This window comes from Microchirus variegatus, assembly GCF_963457635.1.
Source record: "Microchirus variegatus genome assembly, chromosome: 1".
Classification (NCBI taxonomy): Eukaryota; Metazoa; Chordata; class Actinopteri; order Pleuronectiformes; family Soleidae; genus Microchirus; species Microchirus variegatus.
Window position 1 is genome coordinate 25,064,398 of NC_139802.1, and position 22,277 is coordinate 25,086,674.

The 22,277-nt window shown below is 42.0% G+C and overlaps 1 protein-coding gene across 1 annotated transcript in view; it reads left to right on the plus strand.

The window, feature by feature from the left end:
* Window positions 1-22,277, plus strand: part of tmem145 (transmembrane protein 145) — a gene marked incomplete at its 3' end in the record, with an annotated part of 222,919 nt that overhangs the window by 139,669 nt on the left and 60,973 nt on the right. Inside the window, exons 6-7 of the mRNA XM_083886994.1 lie at window positions 341-425; window positions 2,155-2,226. Of these exons, the coding sequence (XP_083743120.1) occupies window positions 341-425; window positions 2,155-2,226 (157 nt within the window). The remainder of the gene's footprint in view (window positions 1-340; window positions 426-2,154; window positions 2,227-22,277) is intronic.

Here is a 22,277-nt window from a genome sequence, read left to right on the forward strand (position 1 = left end):
TTACAGAAACCAGTTACTGACCACATCTGTAATGTGTGTAAATACATATAATTATTCAAATGTATCAAAATCTAATTAGATAGATTAAAAGGTAACTATAAATCCCCTTACCCACTATTTCTATGAAAAGGTCTCATTGCTATGTCAGTTTTACCGTGACAAAAAATATAATATAAGAAAATGGCAAAGTTATTGCTTTTTGTTGTTTAGGGCCATCAACTTGCACATTTATCCAATGTAGCTTTAAGTGTGAATGTAAAGTCGTTGATGCAGATCACAAAGCTGAAGATAAGACAGTTGATTTTCTTCCCTCTGCCTTTCTTGCTCTCCTCCCTCGCAGGGCGATGGCCTGCAGCTGGAGTACGAAATGAAGCTGACCAATGGCCAGTCGTTCTGGACGCAGCACTTCTCTGCAGATGAGTTTGGTGAGAGCGATTAGTCAGAGAAATACGGTGGCCCTGAGGTGCAAAACACAAACACAAATCACAAAACACAACACAAATCAAAAACACAAACGCAAATCAAAAAACACAAAAGCAAATCAAAAAAAACACACGCAAATCAAAAACACAAAAACATTGGCCACAACGCAAACACAAAAGCAGAAAACATTAACTCACAACGCAAACACAAAAGCAGAAAACACGAAAACATTAACTCACAATGCAAACACAAATGCAGAAAACACAAAAACAGTAACTCACAACGCAAACACAAATGCAGAAAACACAAAAACATTAACTCACAAAGCAAACACAAATCACACAATGCAAACACAAAAGCATAAAACACAAAAATATTAACTCACAACGCAAACACAAAAGCAGAAAACACAAAAACATTAACTCACAAAGCAAACACAAATCATTCAATGCAAACACAAAAGCATAAAACACAAAAATATTAACTCACAACGCAAACACAAATGCAGAAAACACAAAAACATTAACTCACTTTAGCTCACTTGGTAGAGCTGCCGTTCTATGTAGAAGTGCACACTACAGATAGCACCAGTTCGATCCCACCCCAAGCAGAAAACACAAACACAAAAGCATTTAACACAACAACACTAACTCACAACAGATACGCAAATCTTTAAACGCAAACAAAAAAGCAGACAACACAACGAAATGCATGTCAAAACGGAAAAGCAACTCAAAAAACAACGAGAAACTTCCCGTGATCGACCAGTGTCGTCACTCATTGCACAGTCCGTGTATGGACTTGTGTTTGTGTTTTTTGGGGCAGGATTCAAACTGGGGCTATCTGTAATGTGCACTTCTACATGGAAAGGCAGCTCTACCAAGTGAGCTAAAGTGAGTTAATGTTTTTGTGTTTTATGCCTTTGTGTTTGCGTTGTGAGTTAATGTTTTTGTGTTTTATGCTTTTGTGTTTGCGTTGTGAGTTAATATTTTTGAGTTTTCTGCTTTTGTGTTCGCGTTGTGTGATTTGTGTTTGCGTTGTGAGTTAATGTTTTTTGTGTTTTCTGCATTTGTGTTTGCGTTGTGAGTTAATGTTTTCGTGTTTTCTGCTTTTGTGTTTGCGTTGTGAGTTAATGTTTTCGTGTTTTCTGCTTTTGTGTTTGCGTTGTGAGTTAATGTTTTCGTGTTTTCTGCTTTTGTGTTTGTGTTGTGTGATATGTGTTTCGTTTTGAGTTAATGTTTTTGTGTTTCTGATTTGAGTTTGTGTTTTTTGATTTGCGTTTGTGTTGTATTTTGTGATTTGCGTTTGTGTTTTGCACCTCAGGGCCACCGTAGAAAAAAGAGAGAGATTATGGAATGATGAGCTGTTGGGACAAGCCAGCACCACTTAGCACGGCCAATAAAGCAGAGTGAACTGAACAAATTATAATAATTAAGGTACGGCTGAATGAATTAATGATGATGGATGAACTGAACAGAAGGGATGAGGAGAAGAAGAGGCCCAAGTATCCTCTAAATAAAATAATCCTACAATCCTTAGGATTAATACCAATACTCAAAAGGAGGATACTCCTCATCACGTTCCTATTCCTCTCAATTTTGTTCTTTTATAATTATCTATGAGATTTTCATGGAGTCACTGAGGTTTGGAGAGTGAAGAACCTTCACTCTCCAAACCTCAGTGACTCCATGAAAATCTTTTCTTTCTTTCCTATTTTTCCTGTATTCACAGGAATCCTGGAGACGGACATCACATTCCTGGTCATATTCTCTATGGTGTTCCTCCTCTCCTGTTACTTTGCCTGTAAGTACTGTCTTGTCCACTCACTGTGTCTCCTTTTCTCCATCTCCTTCCATGAATACACTGTCATTAAGTGCCCTTATCGATGGGATGGTAGTGAGTTCTCATGTTTTCTCTGATATGTAAAGGTTGGAATGTGTTTTCTCTCGGGGCGTGGAATGTGTGTCAGAACTGAGCATGAGTTACACAGTCGCAGTAGGTAGAGTGGATGGAGAGAGCGAGGGTTTTGTCATTTGTAGCGTTAAATTTAGTGACATGGGTGTGCCAAGTGAAGTTCACAGTGTAGCTGAGAATAAGATCCTCAAGTAATGGCTTATGTGGGGGTGCTGTTGAGTGATGGAAGAGTAAGACGTGTTCACGCGAGCTCTGATAACTTTATCTCTATTAAAACACTATACTTTTGTAAATTCGCTCTTAAGATCCTCGGAACGACGCAAGTAGATACACACAAGTGCATTACAGCAACAGTCCCCAACCTTTTTTGCTCCAGGGACCGGTTAAATGTCAGAAAATATTTTCACGGAGAAGCCCCCTTATGCTCTCTGGTCGCTATGGTAACGCTTAAACGTGCCTTCAAAATAAGATACACAAAATAGCTTTGTGAGTGGGCACGCACTGCATGTAAACTTTTCATTAATGTTGATATACTTGTTTCAATCACTGAATGAAGCCCGTCATAATAATAATTTGGGACAAGAGTTGAGACCTTAAATTGCTTGCACAAAACTATTGATCAGCACTCAGCATTTGTTTGTTGTTCATCAAAATCGGTATGCGCCAAGAGCGTGGGCGGGAGAGGGAGAGAGTAAAGAGTGCAAGTGATTGAGGTCTGCGGTCTTGGCCATTACTTCATTTACCTAGTTGTGTGTAGGTGTGTAGGCTGAATACATTGCACAAGTAAGCAAGTTTTGTGACCCACTCCTTGTCACCGAAATGTGCTGCCAGCGGTGACTTCTTTTCTGAGAGAAATCTCTGCAGCAGCTCTCGTAATTCAAACAAACTGGCCAGCGATCGCCCTTGGGATGCGTCAAGAGTGAGCCATATGGCGCTTTTCCACCGGCGCGACTCTCAACGGCACTGCGCTACACTACACGGTTTAGCGAGTGTTTCCACTAGCGTAGAACCTGGAACCAGGCACTATTTTTAGTACCTGCCCTGGTGAGGTTCCAAGTCAGTGGCGCAGGTACTTTGCGCTGATTGGTCAAAACTGCCGGCCACTGATTGGCCAGAAGATGCAGGAATCAAATCCACAATTAAAAAAAAAAAATAGTATCGCGCAAATACTTCAACATGGCGACTCTGCATAAGAACATTCCATGGTCCAACGACGAGGTCCAGACTGTCCTGTGTTTAGTCAGAGACGACAACATACAGAGCGAGCTGGACGGAGCCACCCGTAACGAGCAGGTCTTACCGGGAGTCGATGTCGGCTACCACAGCAATGCCAACAACTCCGCACACGCCAACGGTAAGTGTTTTTTTCAGCCTGAGAGCAACGTTTAACTACTGCTGAGAATAAACTCACTTAAACAAGACATTGTAAAAGTAACATCATGTGTGTCGGTAAGCTCTGTCCGTCTGTTTACACGAGACAACGTAGTTGGCTAGCTGGTTAGCAATGTCGCTATTAGGTGCTCAACCTTCAACAAAACATTACGTAAACATGTAAAAGAAACCAGATTTGTACAACCCTGCTGAAAAAAACAGCTTAGATTGACCAGGCTGGTCAGGCTGGCAGACCAGCCTGACCAGCCTAAGCTGGTTTAGAGGGGTTTTGGACACTTTAGCTGGTTAAGCTGGTCACAGTGGTCCAGCAAACCATCCCAGCTTAAGCTGGTCTGCCAGCCTGACCAGCCTAAGCTGGGATGGTTTGCTGGTTTAGAGGGGTTTTGGACACTTTAGCTGGTTAAGCTGGTCACAATGGTCCAACTTAGGCTGGTCAGGCTGGCAGACCAGCCTGACCAGCCTAAGCTGGGATGGTTTGCTGGACCACTGTGACCAGCTTAACCAGCTTAAGTGTCCAAAACCCCTCTTAACCAGCAAACCATCCCAGTTTAGGCTGGTCAGGCTGGCAGACCAGCCTAAGCTGGGATGGTTTGCTGGTTTAGAGGGGTTTTGGACACTTTAGCTGGTTAAGCTGGTCACAGTGGTCTAGCTGGTCACCATACCTGGTTAAGCTGGTCACAGTGGTCTAGCTGGTCACCATTGCTGGTTAAGCTGGTCACAGTGGTATAGCTGGTCACCATACCTGGTTAAGCTGGTCACAGTGGTCTAGCTGGGCACCATAGCTGCTTAAGCTGGTCACCATTGCTGGTTAAGCTGGTCACAGTGGTATAGCTGGTTAAGCTGGTCAGAGTTTGGTCACGCAAAGCATATATTATGCAATAAACACTTAAACAATACTGGAATCTTGGAAAACATTTATTGAAAATGATCTACAATATAAAATCAAATTCAGCATATTTCAGGTCACTGGAACACAAACAATAAAATAAGTCAACAATCAACACCTGTTGGCCTCAAGAACAGCTTTTAAATTAGAAAAGGTAGTTAGCTCTACTTGCGTGCAAGTACTCTTGTCTGAAGGAACTTCACCTTTTTGGACTCCCCTCCTGGCATTTTATAGACTGCGCTCTGTAGGAATTCCCACACATGCTTACACTGCTTTGGATATTCAATGTCGAAGATGAAATTGCCATAAAGCAGACATCAATGGCCTGAATCATGCTCCAAAGCCTCTCCGGCAACAATAGTAATAGCCTGATGGATGGTGATTGTCATTCCCCAGTGTCAGGACATAGGTGTAGGGTCTGGATCTGGCCTCATGAAGATATTCCACCATGTTTGTTCCAGGCTAAAAAAAAAAAGAAACGAAGAAAGAATGCAAGAGAGCAAATGTGAGTGAGTAAGAACCAAATCAAATTCAACTATAGTAGAATTAAAACTAGACATTGTGAGGACCGTTTTCCTGGTGCCCACAAGAACAATGAGTCTTTGTTAGGATTACTAGGTAACTATAGTGGAAAAGATTCAGTGCATTTATAATTCAAAAAGTTAAACTTTAATAGTCTACCTTTCACTGCACATAACAAAATATTCCAAACTTTTTTTGTTTAAGTCTTAATGGTTATGGCATATAGCTCACATTACAGAAAACAATTAAAAAAAGGATTCAGACCTGAACTGACCTAAGAAGCCACAAATTAATTGAGGGTCTATCATTACAATAAACATGTTCTGAAAATGTGTGCAGCCCACCTATTGAAAAGAAAAAAAAAAGGAAATTATATTTAATAAGAATTTATACAAAAAAGGAATGCAGTCAACTCCATAACTATCCAAATTATCACTATGAGTAGTGCAGAATTGATATGCTGTGGATGGGTGGAAAAAATGGTATTTCTTACCTTTAAATATTACTATAAGTTCTGACAGTTGCCACTCTGTCAGAGTGTTGGTGACAATGCGCGATTGATCTGAAACAAACACAAAAAGAAATTGTTTGCTCCATAAAATGACAGAAAACCTTATCAGTGTTTGTCAAACCTGGAAATGACGATGCTCTAAAATGTCTTGTTTTTTTCCACAAACCTAAACAATTCAGTTTTAATGATTTATTTGTTATGTGGAGCAAAGAAACAAAGCAAATATCCACATTTAAGAAGCTAAAACAATCAGAAATCTTGTTTTAATAATGAAAAAAGCTTCAAACCGATTCATCGATTATCAAAATAGTTGACGATTAATTTAGCAATCGATTGTTTCAGCTCTATATTAACTATTCAGATATCACCATGCAAAAAGCAATGCATTCAAGCAGCAGAATGTAATCCAATGTGAAGATAACAAGCTTGTTTGTGGGTGAAAGAAACCAATCCTCCCTCTCGCCCTATACATATATATATATATAAAAATGTATGTAATATACATACATAATATACAGCCTTCCCAACACTGCGCTTAGTCTGCCATCAACCCCGAAACACACCCCCTTACATATATATATATATATACACACACATATATACATATATATGTGTATATATACACATATATATATATATATGTATATATATATATATACACACATGTATACATATATATGTGTATATATATACACATATATATGTGTATATATATATATGTGTATATATATATATATATATATGTAATATACACATACATACATAATATACAGCCTTCCCAACACTGCGCTTAGTCTGCCATCAACGCTGAAACATACCCCTTGTATGTGTATATATATATATACACACATATATATACATATGTATATATGTATATATACACATATATACATACGTATATATATATACACATATATACATACGTATATATATACATATGTATATACATATATACATATATATGTATACATATATATGTAATATACACATACATACATAATATACAGCACTGCGCTTAGTCTGCCGTCAACGCCGAAACACACCCCCTTACAACCCCCCCCCCCCGCCCCGACGAAATCCCACTCCGTCCGAACTCACCTCAAAACTGTATGTGTGTGTGTGCGTGTGTCTGTGCGTGTGTGTACGTATGTGTGTGTGCGTGTCTGTGTACGTGTGTGTACTTGTAGGTGATAAATTGCATACATAAATAAAAAAGTTAATTGAGTTAACGTTACATGACTTCGGGATATTTAGCCCGCGACGTGAGAGACGTTCCGGTGGAGACGATAGCTTGCGAGCTTCCATGCTAGCGGCTAAATGGCTAGCTACGTTGTTATCCAAACCAACCCACCAGCCTCGACAATATAAATATACTACTTTAATAGAAAACGCAACACAAAGTGTGAATTATATACCGTATGTAGTGTGCACAGACCTTTTGTTCCCGTGTTCCTTCGCCGGTCCGTTTCCCCGTTGGTGGCTCGCGCTTCGCGGTCTTCAGAACCTGGCGAGGTGTGTGTTGCGTCATCTTCTGTCGACGTGATGACGTGTGACGTTGGACGCACAGACAACGTTGATGGATTTTGACCCAATCAAGTTTTGAAGTATTTTGGCACATAAAGTATGATGATATTTTTTTCTCTTTGACCACACCGATCACTTTTTGGAGTATTGGTGTCATTGATATATAAACTGTGAAACAAAATATGAGGAAATAATTTTCATTGCTCTTCATGGTTTGAATGGATCACAGGTATTAGGACAGTCCATGAAAATCCTCTAAAAACAATAGTTCATGAATTCATTTTCTCAACCTGCCTTTGCCTCTTCATGGGAAAGAGGGACTATTATTGTTTTGATATATTTTTTTAGAGCAAATACGATAGACCTGTTGTAGGTTTTAGCCATAACTTTTAATCTACTAACCAACACTGCCTTGTGGCTTCCCTATTACACACACATACACACACACACATATATATATACATATATATACACATATATATATATATACACACACACATATATATATATATACACACATATACATATACATATACATATATATACACATATATATATATAAATATATATATATATATATCAGGATGTATTATTTATACATATCATGACAATTATGAGCCATGCTTGCCCAGTCCAGCCTGGTCAGTCTAAGAGGCTGGCCATCCAACCAGCTTGCCCAGCTTACCATCCAGGTTTTGCTGGTCTGTCCAGCTGACAAGCTAGACAGACCAGCTGACTCCAGCCTACCAGCCGGGTTTTGCTGGTCAGGCAGGTTGAGACCAGCTTAGCCTGACTGGGTGACCAGCCATACCAGCTGGCCAGCGACTGACACACCAGCCTGGCCAGCTTGTCCAGCTTGGTAAACCAACTAAACCAGCCTAAGACCAGCTAAGACCAGCTAAGACCAGCTAAAACCAGCTAAAACCATCAACCATCCTAAGCTGGTCTAAGCTGGTTTTTTCAGCAGGGAAGTCATGAATTAGACTAGGGATGGGACTTTTTTGTCGACAGAAATCGACACGTTCGCACCTCGACAAAAAAATTACGAGTAAAAAAAGTCGAAGTGTCACAAACACGTAAAGTTCACAAGCTGTGAACGAAAAGGTGACCCTTCCAGGCTGGCTGCGCTCTGACATGATGGCGCGCGGCTGCGAGTGGCTGTGCGCGCATCCAAGCGTGTGTGTGTGCGTGCAGTGCGAACGAGGTTGCGCTTAAGTTTAGGACGGGAGTGGGGGACATAACACAAGCGCTACACAAATGAAGACGGCATCTCACCCAGTCAGGATCACTGTACTTCACTCTGGTGGACACCTAACAAGCGTAGTTCAAAAACCTGAGCCGTCTGGCGAGTGGCGACACACGCGTTCCAGCGGAGAGTGCGCTTTTAAAAAAAAAATGTTGCCCCTCATTTTTATTATAGCTGTTCTGATAGTCAATAATGGACATTACAGCCATGTTTTTGAGCATAAAATGAAGTAGTACAGAGCAGAATAGTTTACACCCCCGCATTACTGCTGTTGCTGCTGATAAAAAAAAAAAAAAATTTGACACGTGGACCTCGACAATCGACTCTAAAAATGTGTGAAATTCCCATCCCTAAATTAGACTTACTACCGTGTAACGTGTTGTTTTTTACATGTCAAAACAGCCTAGACCAGAATATACAGTATGGGTTCGACATTTACATTATAGACAGAGAATGAGCATTGGATATTATATGTCTATATTGCACTTTTGTAAAAAGTATATTGCACATGGGAAGAGGAGCGTGGTTATATGTTGTCTACTGAGAGCTAACAGCTGCAGGGAGGAATAAAGGATAATAAGTATAAAGCTCCTTCATTCAGGGTGTTCCAGTCTGTGGCTGAATATATATATTGTCATGCGTGTAATTACAGCGTATGTGTACACTTCTTTTGTTCAAGAATCCCATTCCATATGTGAGGAGTGTTCATCCACCCCAGCAGAGCCAGCAGCTGCTTCGTCGTCGGGGGCATCGACTTCGCCACAGACCACAGCTCTGTGCAATAATAATAATAAACATGATTTACAGCATTTGTGTATTTCCTTAATGGTTTGATTAATAACCCCTTTCTACTTCTCTATAGTGTTATGGAGGGAAGAGAAAAAGAAGCACACAGCTGTCCTAGCAGAGCTTCAGGTGGATGATGTTCAGTAGCAGGAGTGGAACCGGACACAACGTGACCGCCACACCACGAGAGTGCTGCGTTCAACCACGCATTCCTTTGAGTGATTGGGCAGCTTGTCCAGGCAATAGGTGGCAGGAGCATGTGACCTATTTCCTCCCTCCTGTCCTAGGACTCCACCACCTATGTACAGTTTATTTGATTTGCTGTGTTGCACTTTAACTTTGGTTTGCTGTGTTTTTTTGTTTGAATAAACAATGTGTGATAACGTCATGCGTATTTCTATTCTTTTTCTTTTAATTGTGGCAGCCTTTACAAACAAAACGTATACAGGCAAAAGGAGACATCTCTGCAGAAAGTACAAACTTTTATTCGTAATTCAGTGAAAAACAGTACAATTATAAAGAATTTTACAAATTCACAACAAGTGACACATCAGGCCCTCACATACATCTCTGCCCTCCTCTACACCCTTTACCACTGCCACCACAGGTTCAACCACTGTTGCTGCTGTGTGTGCATCTCATTCAGTGTCATAAGGCTCACCAGGATTTTCGCACAGGTTATGCAGAGCACAGCAGGTCACCACCATGGATTTCACCAGCTGGACATCACAGTCATTCCTTTTCAGGAGTGACAGAACCATCTGAAACACACAGGCAGCATGCTTACGTTAATACCAGAACACCAAAAATAGAGGTTGCTTTCAGTCATTACTACGCTGAACACTTGTACAGTACTATGTAGAAGTCTTAGGCCACCATTAGATTTGTTGCTTGAGCAATGCTATAATGACAATAGAGGATCATTATTTCTATTTCACTTTACTGGAACACATTCAGAATATGTGTATGCAGTTTTTTGTTGTTTAAAAAAAACATCCTCTACAGGTGTCAAGTATTTAGTGTGATCTACCCTTACACTTGAACAATAACACAGCTCTGTTAATACTGGAGTGGAAGCTTAATTAATGTTACTGGTAAATCGCCAGGTTTATTCAAGACATGCTTGAGTATTACATACTCAAAAAAACAACAGCGTTTCTGCACAGTACTGTATATGAGCTAGTTAGCGATAGCAACTATATTTAGCTTACCCTCACTCGTCATCTCGTAACATCTCATCTTCAGTTTCATGTTGTATGACTTCCCAAACTTTTCTGTACTCCTCCACAGTATTTTTTATTGCCGCCTGTAGCTTTTTCTGGCGATCTTCTCTTCTGTGTGTGAACAAATGCCACAGACGGAGCAGCAGAACGACTCCACGTCCTCCATTGTTTATATTGTTATATGCGTGTATGTCTCGCGTATAAGACGTCACAGCAGTTTCGCGCAGCCGCGCGTTGTAGCCGTGTTGTGATAACCACGCCCACGTTGAGAAGGTACGTCCTCTGTAGTGGAAACACAACTAAACCGTGCCGTTTTTCGTGCCGTGTCGCTCAGTGCCTTGTAGCGTAGAGCTAGTGGAAAAGCGCCAATAGACATGTAACGGAGGGAATCCGGTCATTTTACCGGTCTGCGGCCCTGGGGTTGGGGACCGCTGCATTACAGAGGCCAATGTAAGGAAAATATGTCAAAAAAGGTGAAAACTATGAAAAAAACGATCAACAGGGAACAGGCCCCAACCAGCCGTTGGGCCCGAGTAACACACCTCTAACTGGCGATATGAGTGATGAGGTGGACCCACCTAACTGCGCAATACTATCGCTAACCTGCGAAATGAAGTCACGATATATGTTCCTCGATAGATGCACGTATACAAGCATAGCAGCTGGCTACTACTAAAAAGAAAATTCAAACATCTATTTCAACACTTGAAGGAGCCACGGCCTCGCATGAGAAAACTATTTCAGAGCTGGAGAAGTCGGCCTCACACCACTCCGACTATCTTACTGCTCTCCAACGCCAGGTAACATGACTTAACTCTGAAGTGGGGAAACTGGCTGAACAACATTAGAATCAGTTAAAACCTGCTAAAAGATGTGCTATCTGGATGAGAAGCCACTTATTGACCGGTTGCATCAGACCCTCTGGAGAAGCCCCGATCCTTGACAGCCCCCAGGCCCTTCATCCTGAGGCTTCACTATTATCATGTGCTTGAGGACATTCTACGGAAACCAGTACGGCAAAGCAACTTTACTTCAAAGGCAATAGGATTCAAATATTCCCCGACTATCCTCCGGTCGTGGCTAAATGAGGGGCGAAGGGTCTATTCAATCGTGCCAGGGAGCTTGAGTTTCTCTCTGTCTCCGCCCTCTTTCAGTCACACACGGTATTTGATTTCCTCATTCATTCAGTCAGCAGGCGAGTTTTGAAGTCTGTTCTGCAGTTGACATTAGAAGTTATATTAGGTGGTGACTATTTTCACTACCATGACATGTCCTTTTGACAATGATCCCGTAGATGAAGGTGCAGCATTTCTGCGCAGAGAATTTAATATTCCTCGTGAGATGATTACCAGACAGATATTGTGTGTTGCGCTGCGTTTTTTCAGTGAGTTTTTTTTTATACAGTCGGAGATGCAGAGCACGTGAAACTACTCTGAGTTGATCAAATTAACTCAAATCGGCTGTTCTGAAATCGAAAACTCAGAGTGTCCTATCTCAGAGTAGATCAACTCTTTGAGTTGTTAGACTGAGAGTTTGTTGAACCTGCTTTGTGAAACAGCCCCCTGGTCACACACAATGGTACACAGACATCCTTCACAGACCTTAAAAAAGCGGAAGAATACGCAGAGAGATTCTCTCTCCTGGGGTCATCTATGGCTGCAGCGGACTGATGAATCATGGATCTCAGGAATAGTTGTGTTTTGGTTTTTTTTAACCACAGCAACTGTTACCTGCCAAAAACAAACAAACTGCCGAGATACGCATACACACACATCCGGTCTTTTACTACATGACGGTAAGAACAACCATGCAAGCTGTGAAAGTCGTGGCTATATCCTTTATAATCTAGATAAGTGTGTTGCCTAGTATGACCCACTCTTGACGCCTCTTGTTTCTAAAACAACTGTGTTCAAGCAGCTATATGTTTATTTTTAGGACTTAAGACTTAATTTTTGGATGCTTACCCCGTCAGATTATAATCAAAGGTGATTTCAATTTTAGATGGCAGAAAAGAAAAAGAAAGAAAAAGAGAGACATATGTTCATTTGACTTGAATAATTACCAATGCTTTTTCTGTATATGTATGTGTATGTGTATATGCTGCATAAGATTTTCTGGTTGAAAAGGGGAAAACAAACAAACAAGACAAGTAGCAGACCTGACCCTGCCGCGCCGGTGGTGCCCGTGGGGAGCTGCGGCATCGCCCCGGTCTGAGTGGGCTGGCCTCTTCTGAGCTGGGCGGGGATACACGGCACTGCTAGTCAGGAAGCTGGCAACCGACCTGGGTGGTCAACCTTGCCTGCCCTCCATGCTTCCCCACCGGATCTGGTATATCACTCCCACACACACAACTAGGGCATTCAGAATAAAAAGCTGTTTGACATTTCGGCATTTCTATCACGCTAGTCACAGCCGGCGAACAGCAGCAGGACCGCCTGTTCCATGCATAGCCAACACATGGAAGCCTTGTTTACATTTTTAACCAATGACAGGGTATTTAAAATCCAGACCGTCCGGTCAAGATACTGGCTAGCCTATATCTTCCGGTGATATCAGAGGATCTGTTCCTGCAGAATCTTCTCGTGAAACCACTAGGATTCTGAGTGACAGAACACTCTGGCGGTCATCCAGGATTCATAGAACCGCAGTGTTACGACCAGGCCTAGGGGAAAAACCTGATCACAACAAGAATAAAGAGACTCCCTCCTCCCAACTCCCAAGAAACCACCAGCAATACATCACACAAACCATTTTAAAGGTTTATTAAAACCAAGCACAAAATGTCTGCTGGCAGTCTGCCTGTGAGAGGTTTGAGGAAGTCCCCTGCAGCTGGGATGTTCAGGCTTCTTATTCGGATTCCTCCTGATCAGGATCAATAAGCTCGCAGGCTCCACCTAGACTCACTCATACGTCATGACCCTGGGGTCGTTACAGTAGTTACATAAGTAGCTATTATATTTCATCCTTACTGACCGCCAGAGGCAGTGCTTTAGCACTGGATGACACATAACTACAAAGTCACGAGGAATGCCAATACGTACCTCAGTGAGAGGAAGCAGTTGAGGTGGGCAACAAGGCCACACCCAGTGGGTGGGGGGGTGGCCATATTCACCCGATAGAATCTGGAGGGGTAGATAGTAGATGCCGCATCACAGATGTCCCCCAATGATGTAGCGACAGCCCTCGTAGAATGGCACCTCACCCCGGATTGCAGGGGGTGACCACTGTGTTTTTACACCTGGGTGATAACATCCACAATCCAGTGCGAGAGTCGCTGTTTGGAGAGAGCAATGTCTTTCTTAGGACCTCCATAGTAGAGGAACAGCTGTTCTGACCGTCTCATGCTTGTGGTCAAAGTTATATAGACTCTGAAGGCCTGGACAGGGCCCAGCAGTCCTGACCTTTCCAGCTCTGCTGGGGGGATAAACTGTGCCAGATGGATAGGTCGATTAAGGTTTGTCGATGTCATAAACTTTGTGTTTGAATTATGGTTGTTTTATCGCTGTGAATCATTCCTAGTTTGGGTGTGGCGATCTCACATTCCAGAGCTTTTGTTGCTTTTTCAGCCAATCAGCTGACGCTCACAGATAATACACATGGCTAATTAATATGCACGTACAGAGAGAGAGCGAGAGAGGGGAGGGGGAGAGAGAGAGAGTGTGTCTGGAACGTTCCAGCAGTTATGTGTGAGTGTGTGTGTGTGTGCAGTGTGAAATTAAAGTGTGATTGTCATCAAAGCAGTCGTCATCAATGCTGTGTTGAACAAAGGAAGATAAGGAGAACAGGACAATATCTGAACTGTGGCTGAACATCTTCACAAGGACAGAGAAAGCACAGAGACTGCTGGTGTGTGGACTGTTAGCATTTTCAGCTAGCGATCTTTATGCTAACGTGTTAGCAGACTTCATCGTCACAAAAACAACAAACAGATGGATTATTCCGTGGCTGAAAGAGAGCAGGGGCCTCATGTACAAAGGTTGCGTAAGCACAAAAATGTGGCGTACGTCCTTTTCTGCAGCTATTGTTCCTTTGGCGACACTTAGTGGTGATGCTGGGAAACTCTTAATAATGTGAAAACAAGTAGTCATCAGAGAGATGTGCACATCAGAGACACACTTAGGAACAATTAACACCTTGCAAATGGCGCAATCCGATGTGAGCGAGTATTAAGGGAACGTGCGGATTTACTTGCAAACAATAATAAATGGCTCATAAGCCGATTGCGGTCAGAAGTGAGCCAGTCAACCATGAGCCGAGCTTTGGGGGGCTTCTGGGTGAGTAAATAGTTTATAATAGTTTATTTTAATTGTCCTGTATGTAAACCAGTGCAATGCACATTTGGGCATGTTCGCATTCAAATATAATTTTTTGGGATTTCTTTATTTTCTGCTGGTGAAATTAGAGCTACAGAGTTTTAATAAACATGAGTCAAAGTGTTTAATATCCTGCCATCTTTACGTACGAGCGATGTGTTTTGTGAGCAGCTGATTCTGGACTGTATTCTGTTGGTCACTTTGCTTCAGCGGTGAGCAGAAACCCTCCGCTTCACCTCCACCTTGAGATCTGACCATTTCTTTTTAATCTCTGTGTGTGTGTTTGTGTGTGTGTGGGTGTGTGTGTGCGTGCGTGTGTGTGTGCGCTGCTCTAAGCCCACAGCATTTACAGCCTCACACACGCTCCCACTCACGTCTTTTTTTGTCATATTTATCCCTGTTGACAGGATACCAAACAAAATCTCCCTGCATGTTTTCATTCATTCACTAGAATCTCTTGCTCAGACTGTGTGAAATTCCTTTACTTTCCTTTGTTCAGTGCGTTATTTCATCAAAGAGGTGAATCGCAGGTTCTATTTAAATTGATTTGCATATGTAAATGGGGCAAGGAGGAGTTTGGCACCTCTGCATGCTCAATTCCACATTGATTTGGGATGTACAAAGGGAACGTGCTTGGATCCATGCGTGCGCACACTTTGATACATCTGAATTTATTTGTGCATACGACAGTTTCTGGGTTTTGGTGTACGCCAAGATTTAGTAGGAAATCTACTTTGTACAAAAGTCTTTGTACATGAGGCCCCAGGACAGACACAGTAGTTGTCTGAGATGATGACTTGACGCCAGCACCGCTCTATCTCCTTATGGGTGAGTTTTTATATACGTAATGTTAGTGTTCATTCACATACAGGGGCGTTTTTCTTGTTATTGTTTCACCTGCTCCAGCACAAACATGTGCTGCTGTGCTTGAATCATGTGTGAATGACACAGCTTTGTGTGCGAAGTATTGACTGTGATGCTAATGATTTGAGTTGTGAGTTAGGACATTATCAGCTCATTCAGTAACAGACCACACTACACCACAGAGCCACTTCATTGTATTTCATTAGTGTCTGATTTGATATTAGAAATATGTGTCTGTCTTTGATCCTTCTCTCTTATGTATATATAGTATATTTTGTATTCATGTAACAACAAAAACAGCTGATGGAAATACAGTGGTATGTGTGGTATGGTAGTGGCACCCCTGTAAATGTTCATGATTTTCCTTTATAAATCATACATTTTGTTTGAATAATTCTTGCACACTTTCTGTAAATCATCTAAACTTTATTTCACGTCTCAATTATCACTATGTTTGTCTCCTATATGATATATTTAAAGTGCCCATATTGTGCAAAATCAACTTTTTAATCATTTTAGTACTTATATTTGGGACTCAGGGGGCCATACCAGTCCCCAAAATGTGAAAAAACAAGACTCAGTCGTGTTTTAGTGGTTCCACTTAGTGTAAGTATAGTCGATAAAACACGCGATGTTTAAACCTAAATTACTACATAGCGAACATTTCACCGTGAATGTTGGCACCCTGCCAGGCAGAGTACTTCAGAGAGTACTTCAGAGCTCCACCGTAGCTCCTCCTTGTTCCTGTGAAATACGAGAGTGCAGGTGAGGGAGGAAGAGTGGCTGCACAGCGGAGCTCAGTGTTTTACACAAACTTCCAGCCTCAGAGGATTTGTGTGTCCAGTGGATATATTTTATTTATGAAAAAAATGTTCACAAGCTTCACAAGCCCTTTGTTGTTGATTGTGTATGTAAATTCCTATGCTAGAAAAACACCTTGAACGCACCAGTTACGTGCCACTGCTGTAATGTGGCCTTTAGCGAGTGACATGTGTGGATCAATAATATGAAGAGCATGCGTTTGAAAGCACTGCAGAAAGATGTAGATGTTATCCTACATTTCTTCTCAACCAAAGGCTACCTTTCTATCGTGTTTCCACGTTCTCTCCTAATGATCCACACACGTCACTTCAAGCTGCAGTAACCCCGGTTGCATTCAAGGTGTTTTTCTAGCATAGGAATTTACATACGCGCCGCTTGGTGCATTAATCGTTTTTCTTCGATTCTAATGTTTTTATGATCGCGAGAAGCCAAAATCGTGGTCACTCTATGCATTGCGGTAAAACGCAGTAACAACGGGTAAACGGACATTACTATGGGGTATATGGAGCGGGGGTTGTGACGACGGTGCATGACAATAGGTGATAAGTGGTGACAGCATGGCTGTGGATAGTAAGTTAGATCGACACTCCCCTGGAAGCAGTGGGTGTGTGTTTACCTGGGTCTCATTCACATGTAAATGACCAGGCACAAAACCAAGCTGTTTTGGCAGGGTTATTGAACTGCTATTGTGCTTCATCCTTATGATATTTTGACTAAAGCATGACACAGACATGTTCATTAGGGCATCAGGAACTTGTTTAACTTGGGATTATGGGGTATAATATGGGCTCTTTAACTGAAATGTCTTTTTCAAACAACCAATGATATATAAAGGAAAATCATGAAGATTTACACGGGTGACCAAACTTTTGCATACAACTGTATGACTACACAAATGATAACAGAATATAAATTTGCTGTATATATCATGTGGCAGGAGAACTAAAAGGGAAAATCCGAAAATGTTTCATCTGTGTTCATTCAGTCAGGCTGAGTTTCCATTACGCGTGCCAACAGCCTTTGATCTGATGTCAGAGGCGACAGGACAATTGATATAGATGACATATCTATAGCTGATTCAGATAGTTACATTAAATAGTGATTGTTGTGATTATTTATTGCATTTAAATGTGCCTGGAACTGGAAGGGTTAGGGTTAGGGTAAACTGCCTGTGAGCTTTTGTTGACGTTTGCGCACTGTGCCACCTGCGCTTCGACGTGCACCGAGAGTAGACCAGGTTAGAGCTGGACCCGTTAAGGTAAAGCGGGGTTCCCCGTTCCTCCGGTCTTAACCGGGGAACATAAGTACGACCCCTCCTTGAACCACAAACTGCAGACCAAGGTAAGCCCATACCAGTACAAACACGCATTTCTCCTATGGATATCTATATTTAATTTATTCAGATATACCAAATAAGAAATGAATGTGCGTCATCTGTGAACGCGTAGTTGAACATGCTCTGGAAAAGCATAATTTCCTGATTTACAAATATAATATAACTATAAATAACCGCAGCCATGTGTGCACACCGCTGTGCCAGATAATGCATGACAGTTTAAATTAGGGAGAGACGATAAAAAAGTTTTCATAAAAATGTGGTTATCCCAGTTATGGGTGTATACAGAAACAAGAACCACAGATTTTTGGTATAGTGTGCCAGACACAATGATGTAGTGTAATAATAATATATTATTATTATATAATATAATAATACAGTATATATGCATCCGCAGAGATATCTCTAGGGTTAAAAAGAACATTCTTCCTAATTAATATGGCTGCGCCCCTAGTTTTCTGGCTGAATCTTGAATGAAATATCTGTCTTATCCAAGGTCTACATAGCTTCTGGTGATCATTATTAAGTAAGGCTGAATCCCAATTCCACCCCTTAGCCCTCCCCCTTCCCCCTACCCCTTGTTTTTGCGCGTTCATGTGAGGGGTAGGGCTGTCTCATTTCTCATTAGGGTTAAGGGGTAGGGCCAAGCCGAAGGGCTACGTAGCCCTCGAAACGAAGCTTCCTCAGGACCACACTTGAAACGGAGGGCTTTGAGGAATTTCGCAGCTTCCGCCGCGTCACCTGTCAGCGAAGTTTGAAAGCTGGCCGTTAAAGACTCGCACAAATGTATTTTCAGTATTTTAATCACGACAGTCATGTGTAATCATTGTATTGCAGTCTTCTTCAATTGTCAACGGTGTTTCTGAATCACTAGTCAAGTTTGTTTTGAATTACTAGCTTGTCGTAGCCGATGCTATCCCGGCGTTCCTTTCATAAGTGGTTAGCTAGCTGCTATTGCTATTTTTTTAACATTAACAAAGTGTGCCGGAGTGCACAGTAACGTCTTCAGGACAGAACAGGAGATTCTGTCCCCGCTCTACTCCGCTCTGTCTGCGAGCAACTTTCTCTCTCTGCACCGTGTGTGTGTGTGTGTGTGGTTATGGTAATGCAGCGGGTCTGCAGTCGCTGTAACTATGTTTGTGAACACTCCTCACAGCGTCGCCGCCGATGTCGTTGGTTAGCAGCTGACAGTCGTAAAAACAGAAAAATAGCCCAGGCAACAGACATTACTTGTGAGGACGGCATTTTTGGTTAGCATCGCATCGGCTTGTTGATGTAGCAGTCTGCGAGCGTCAAGTCTGGACGACGTGATGACGCAATGGAGGTGTCTCATTTTTTAGGGGAACTTTCGTACCCCTCGCTCCCTCAACTCTGTTTTGAGGGCCAAGGGGAACTCCGACAAAGGGGTAGGGGGAAGGGGGAGGGCTAAGGGGTGGAATTGGGATTCAGCCTAAGTGTGTCACTTGGAGGAGCATTATGTCTGCTTTTAAACTCTGAATATGTGAGAATATTTTTGTGCACTTTACTACTGGGGTGGGAATCTCTTGGCTCCTCACGATTCGATTACGAATCAGAGGTCAACGATTCGATTCTAAACAGATTATAGATGCATCTCGATGCAACAATTTTTTACTTTAATACTTTGCTACTCATTTAAAAGTAAGATAAAGCAACATAAATATAAAAGTGGTAGTGCCCCCTCATCTGCCTCATCTGGTGCAGACAAACGGCCCTTTTATTTCTGCGCACCGCCCCTGCACTGTTCTCTTCTCCCTCTCCTGCGCCGTTCGTCGCTCCTCTGCACTTCTGCGTCTCCAAGCGCTCATTTCATATCTAAAGCAGACTGGATAATTTCTCTACGTGTTTTATCCCCACATAAAAATAATGATTTTTATGACAAGGATGGAGTACAGTCGCAATGAAGTGCAGGTGATCTGAGAGAAACATGATGACAGACTATGAAGAGCAGAGCGCACTTTTCATCGTTTTCACTCCGTGGTCTTAATCTTTGTGAAAGAAGACTCTTTAACGCTGCAATTACGGGAATAACAGATGCATCAGATGAGCTGAAGTCTTTAGTTAACTGCTCAAAGAGAGATAATGTTCTCTGGTGTGAAGTGAATGTCGCGGGGAGTTCATAATCTGTGCCTTGCGCAGAGACTTTCCAGCGTTTAACAGGTGCTGTTCCACCGTGTTGTAGCTGTGTTTCGACCGCCAAATTATCGGTGCATCCCTAAATTTAATATCTTTATTGACAAGAACGATGTAACCGTAATAATGACAACCTTGATAGTGTGACTTGGGTTTCAATCGGCACCTGGACAAGTGTGCGCTGCACGGATTACATGGGGGAACATGCAGCCGAGGTGTATAAAACAATCTATTTTAAATAAATAAACAAGCAACGCAAAGCCTGGCGGGGGGGCAAGTATAGCCCGGCGGCCTGCTAGGCTTATACTTCACTAGGGGAAACCCAGGCTCTGCAGCGAGCGAAGCGAACAGAATGTTGCAGCAGGCGAAGTTATTAAATTTTTTAAAATTCCGATTATTAACCTATCCACATCAATTCGGAATTGTTCCAGAGAGAATCACGATGCATCGAAGAATCGATTATTTTTCCCACCCCTATTACTACTGTGTTCATGCCAACGACATTTAACGATATAATCTAGTGATGGGAATGGCAGTTCATTTGACTGTACTGAATCACTAGAATCAGTTCATTAAAAGAATTTGTTCAAAAGATTCGTTCACCGAATCGTTCAGTGCTTAGAAGGAGCCCTGCCACGTCACTCACGTCCTCTCTGAGTGCAGATTTTTTATTTATTTATTTATTATTATTATTATTATTATTATTATTATCTTTAATAAACAAATTACCCTGAGTGCAGTAGGTTCGCGTCGCGGGTCATGAGTGAGTGACAGCGCGAAAGAGATTTACCTCCTCTGCCACAGTTCAGTGTGTCACCACGTACGTGAGAGTCACCTTCCCAGTCTCACAGTTCAGTGTGTCAGTACGTTCGCGAGAATCACGTCCTCAGTCTCGCAGTTCAGTGTGTCAGTACGTTCGCGAGATTCACGTCCTCAGTCTCGCAGTTCAGTCACTGCATGAAAACCCAGATTATCTGTGCCGCGAACGCCTGAGAACAGCTGCGGGGGAGGGGGGTTCGGGGGCCGCCCGCTCGCGAAACCCCGCTAGGTGTGAACGGCTCAAATTAGCATTTCAATGTCGCGATCGTCGGTCCTGTGCTGACTGACACAAACAACCATTGGATGAAACCACAGACAGTTCCAAAGTAAAATCCTCCTGTGATTGGACAGCAAATCCCTCACTCATCACCTTTGGAACATATGGTCATTCGCCCCTCCCATTTTTAATAATGATTATAATAATACAGATATTTATAATAACATTATTATTAATGATACTACTACTCATTTTTATTATTGCTATTATTATTTAGTGATGACCCCATGTCACAATAGAGAATAGGAGACATAGGAAAGTACATACAGAAAGTGAAGCTTTATTTACAAAAGAAACCACAAATAACAAACATGCTTTATGAAAAATCTCTCTTGGCTGCTTCCGGGTCATAAGTTGGAGTAGGTCTTGCAGAGAGTGGTCCATTATGCAGCCTTCTGTGGTGGGTTGCTCGGCACTCTGGGTCCCTCTCCAGCCTCTCTTGTAGTACAGAACACAGTTCTGACAGCTTCTGGCTCCTGAAGGATGGAGGCTGAACTATCCACCCAGCTTCTCCATCAGCTGAGCCATCAAATCAAATCAGATTTTATTTATAAAGCCCACAATTACAAAACACAGTTTGTCCTCCATCCTCCTCATCAGACATCAGGTCAATTGTGTTGCCCCTCCAGAAGTCCATCTCATCCTTGGTTAAAACAGCCCTCCTCGCTTTCAGCAGCTGGAAACAAGTAGTACAATTAGTGCTGCTCCATGTGTGTATATATATACACACACACATATGTATGTATGCGTTTGTCTAATTAACCAGTTAGTTTAGTAAAATGTCACACTTCGTACTTAGTATTAAGGTCAAGAAAAAACATTTTTAAATCATGCACTGATTTCAAATCGTACCCTATTTCGTTTCTGTGTGCTCCGGGCTGCACCTCTCACTGCTCCTGATTGGGCCTCAAGGTCTGGCTGACTTTATCTGTTCATATGCAAGTTCTTCTGGAGTGTCTCGTAGTATGTCTTACATGGTGCTGACAAAAATAGAGGCAACAGGAATTAATATAAAAAAAAACAAACAAGACATTTTTTTAGATTAAAGTTACTTACATATAAAGACTCCAGAGTCTACTCCACACATGTCCGGGCTTGCAGAGAGAGTTTCCATCAAATGTAAAGTCACAGCAGAATTGTGGGACGAGTCTGTCAGCAAATAAAAAATACAGTCAGGTCAGATACATTTACTTATACTCCTACTTAAACTGTCAAGTTTTTTTTCCTTAAAATCTTACCCTTGTATGGAGTCATGACGCCTCATCGTT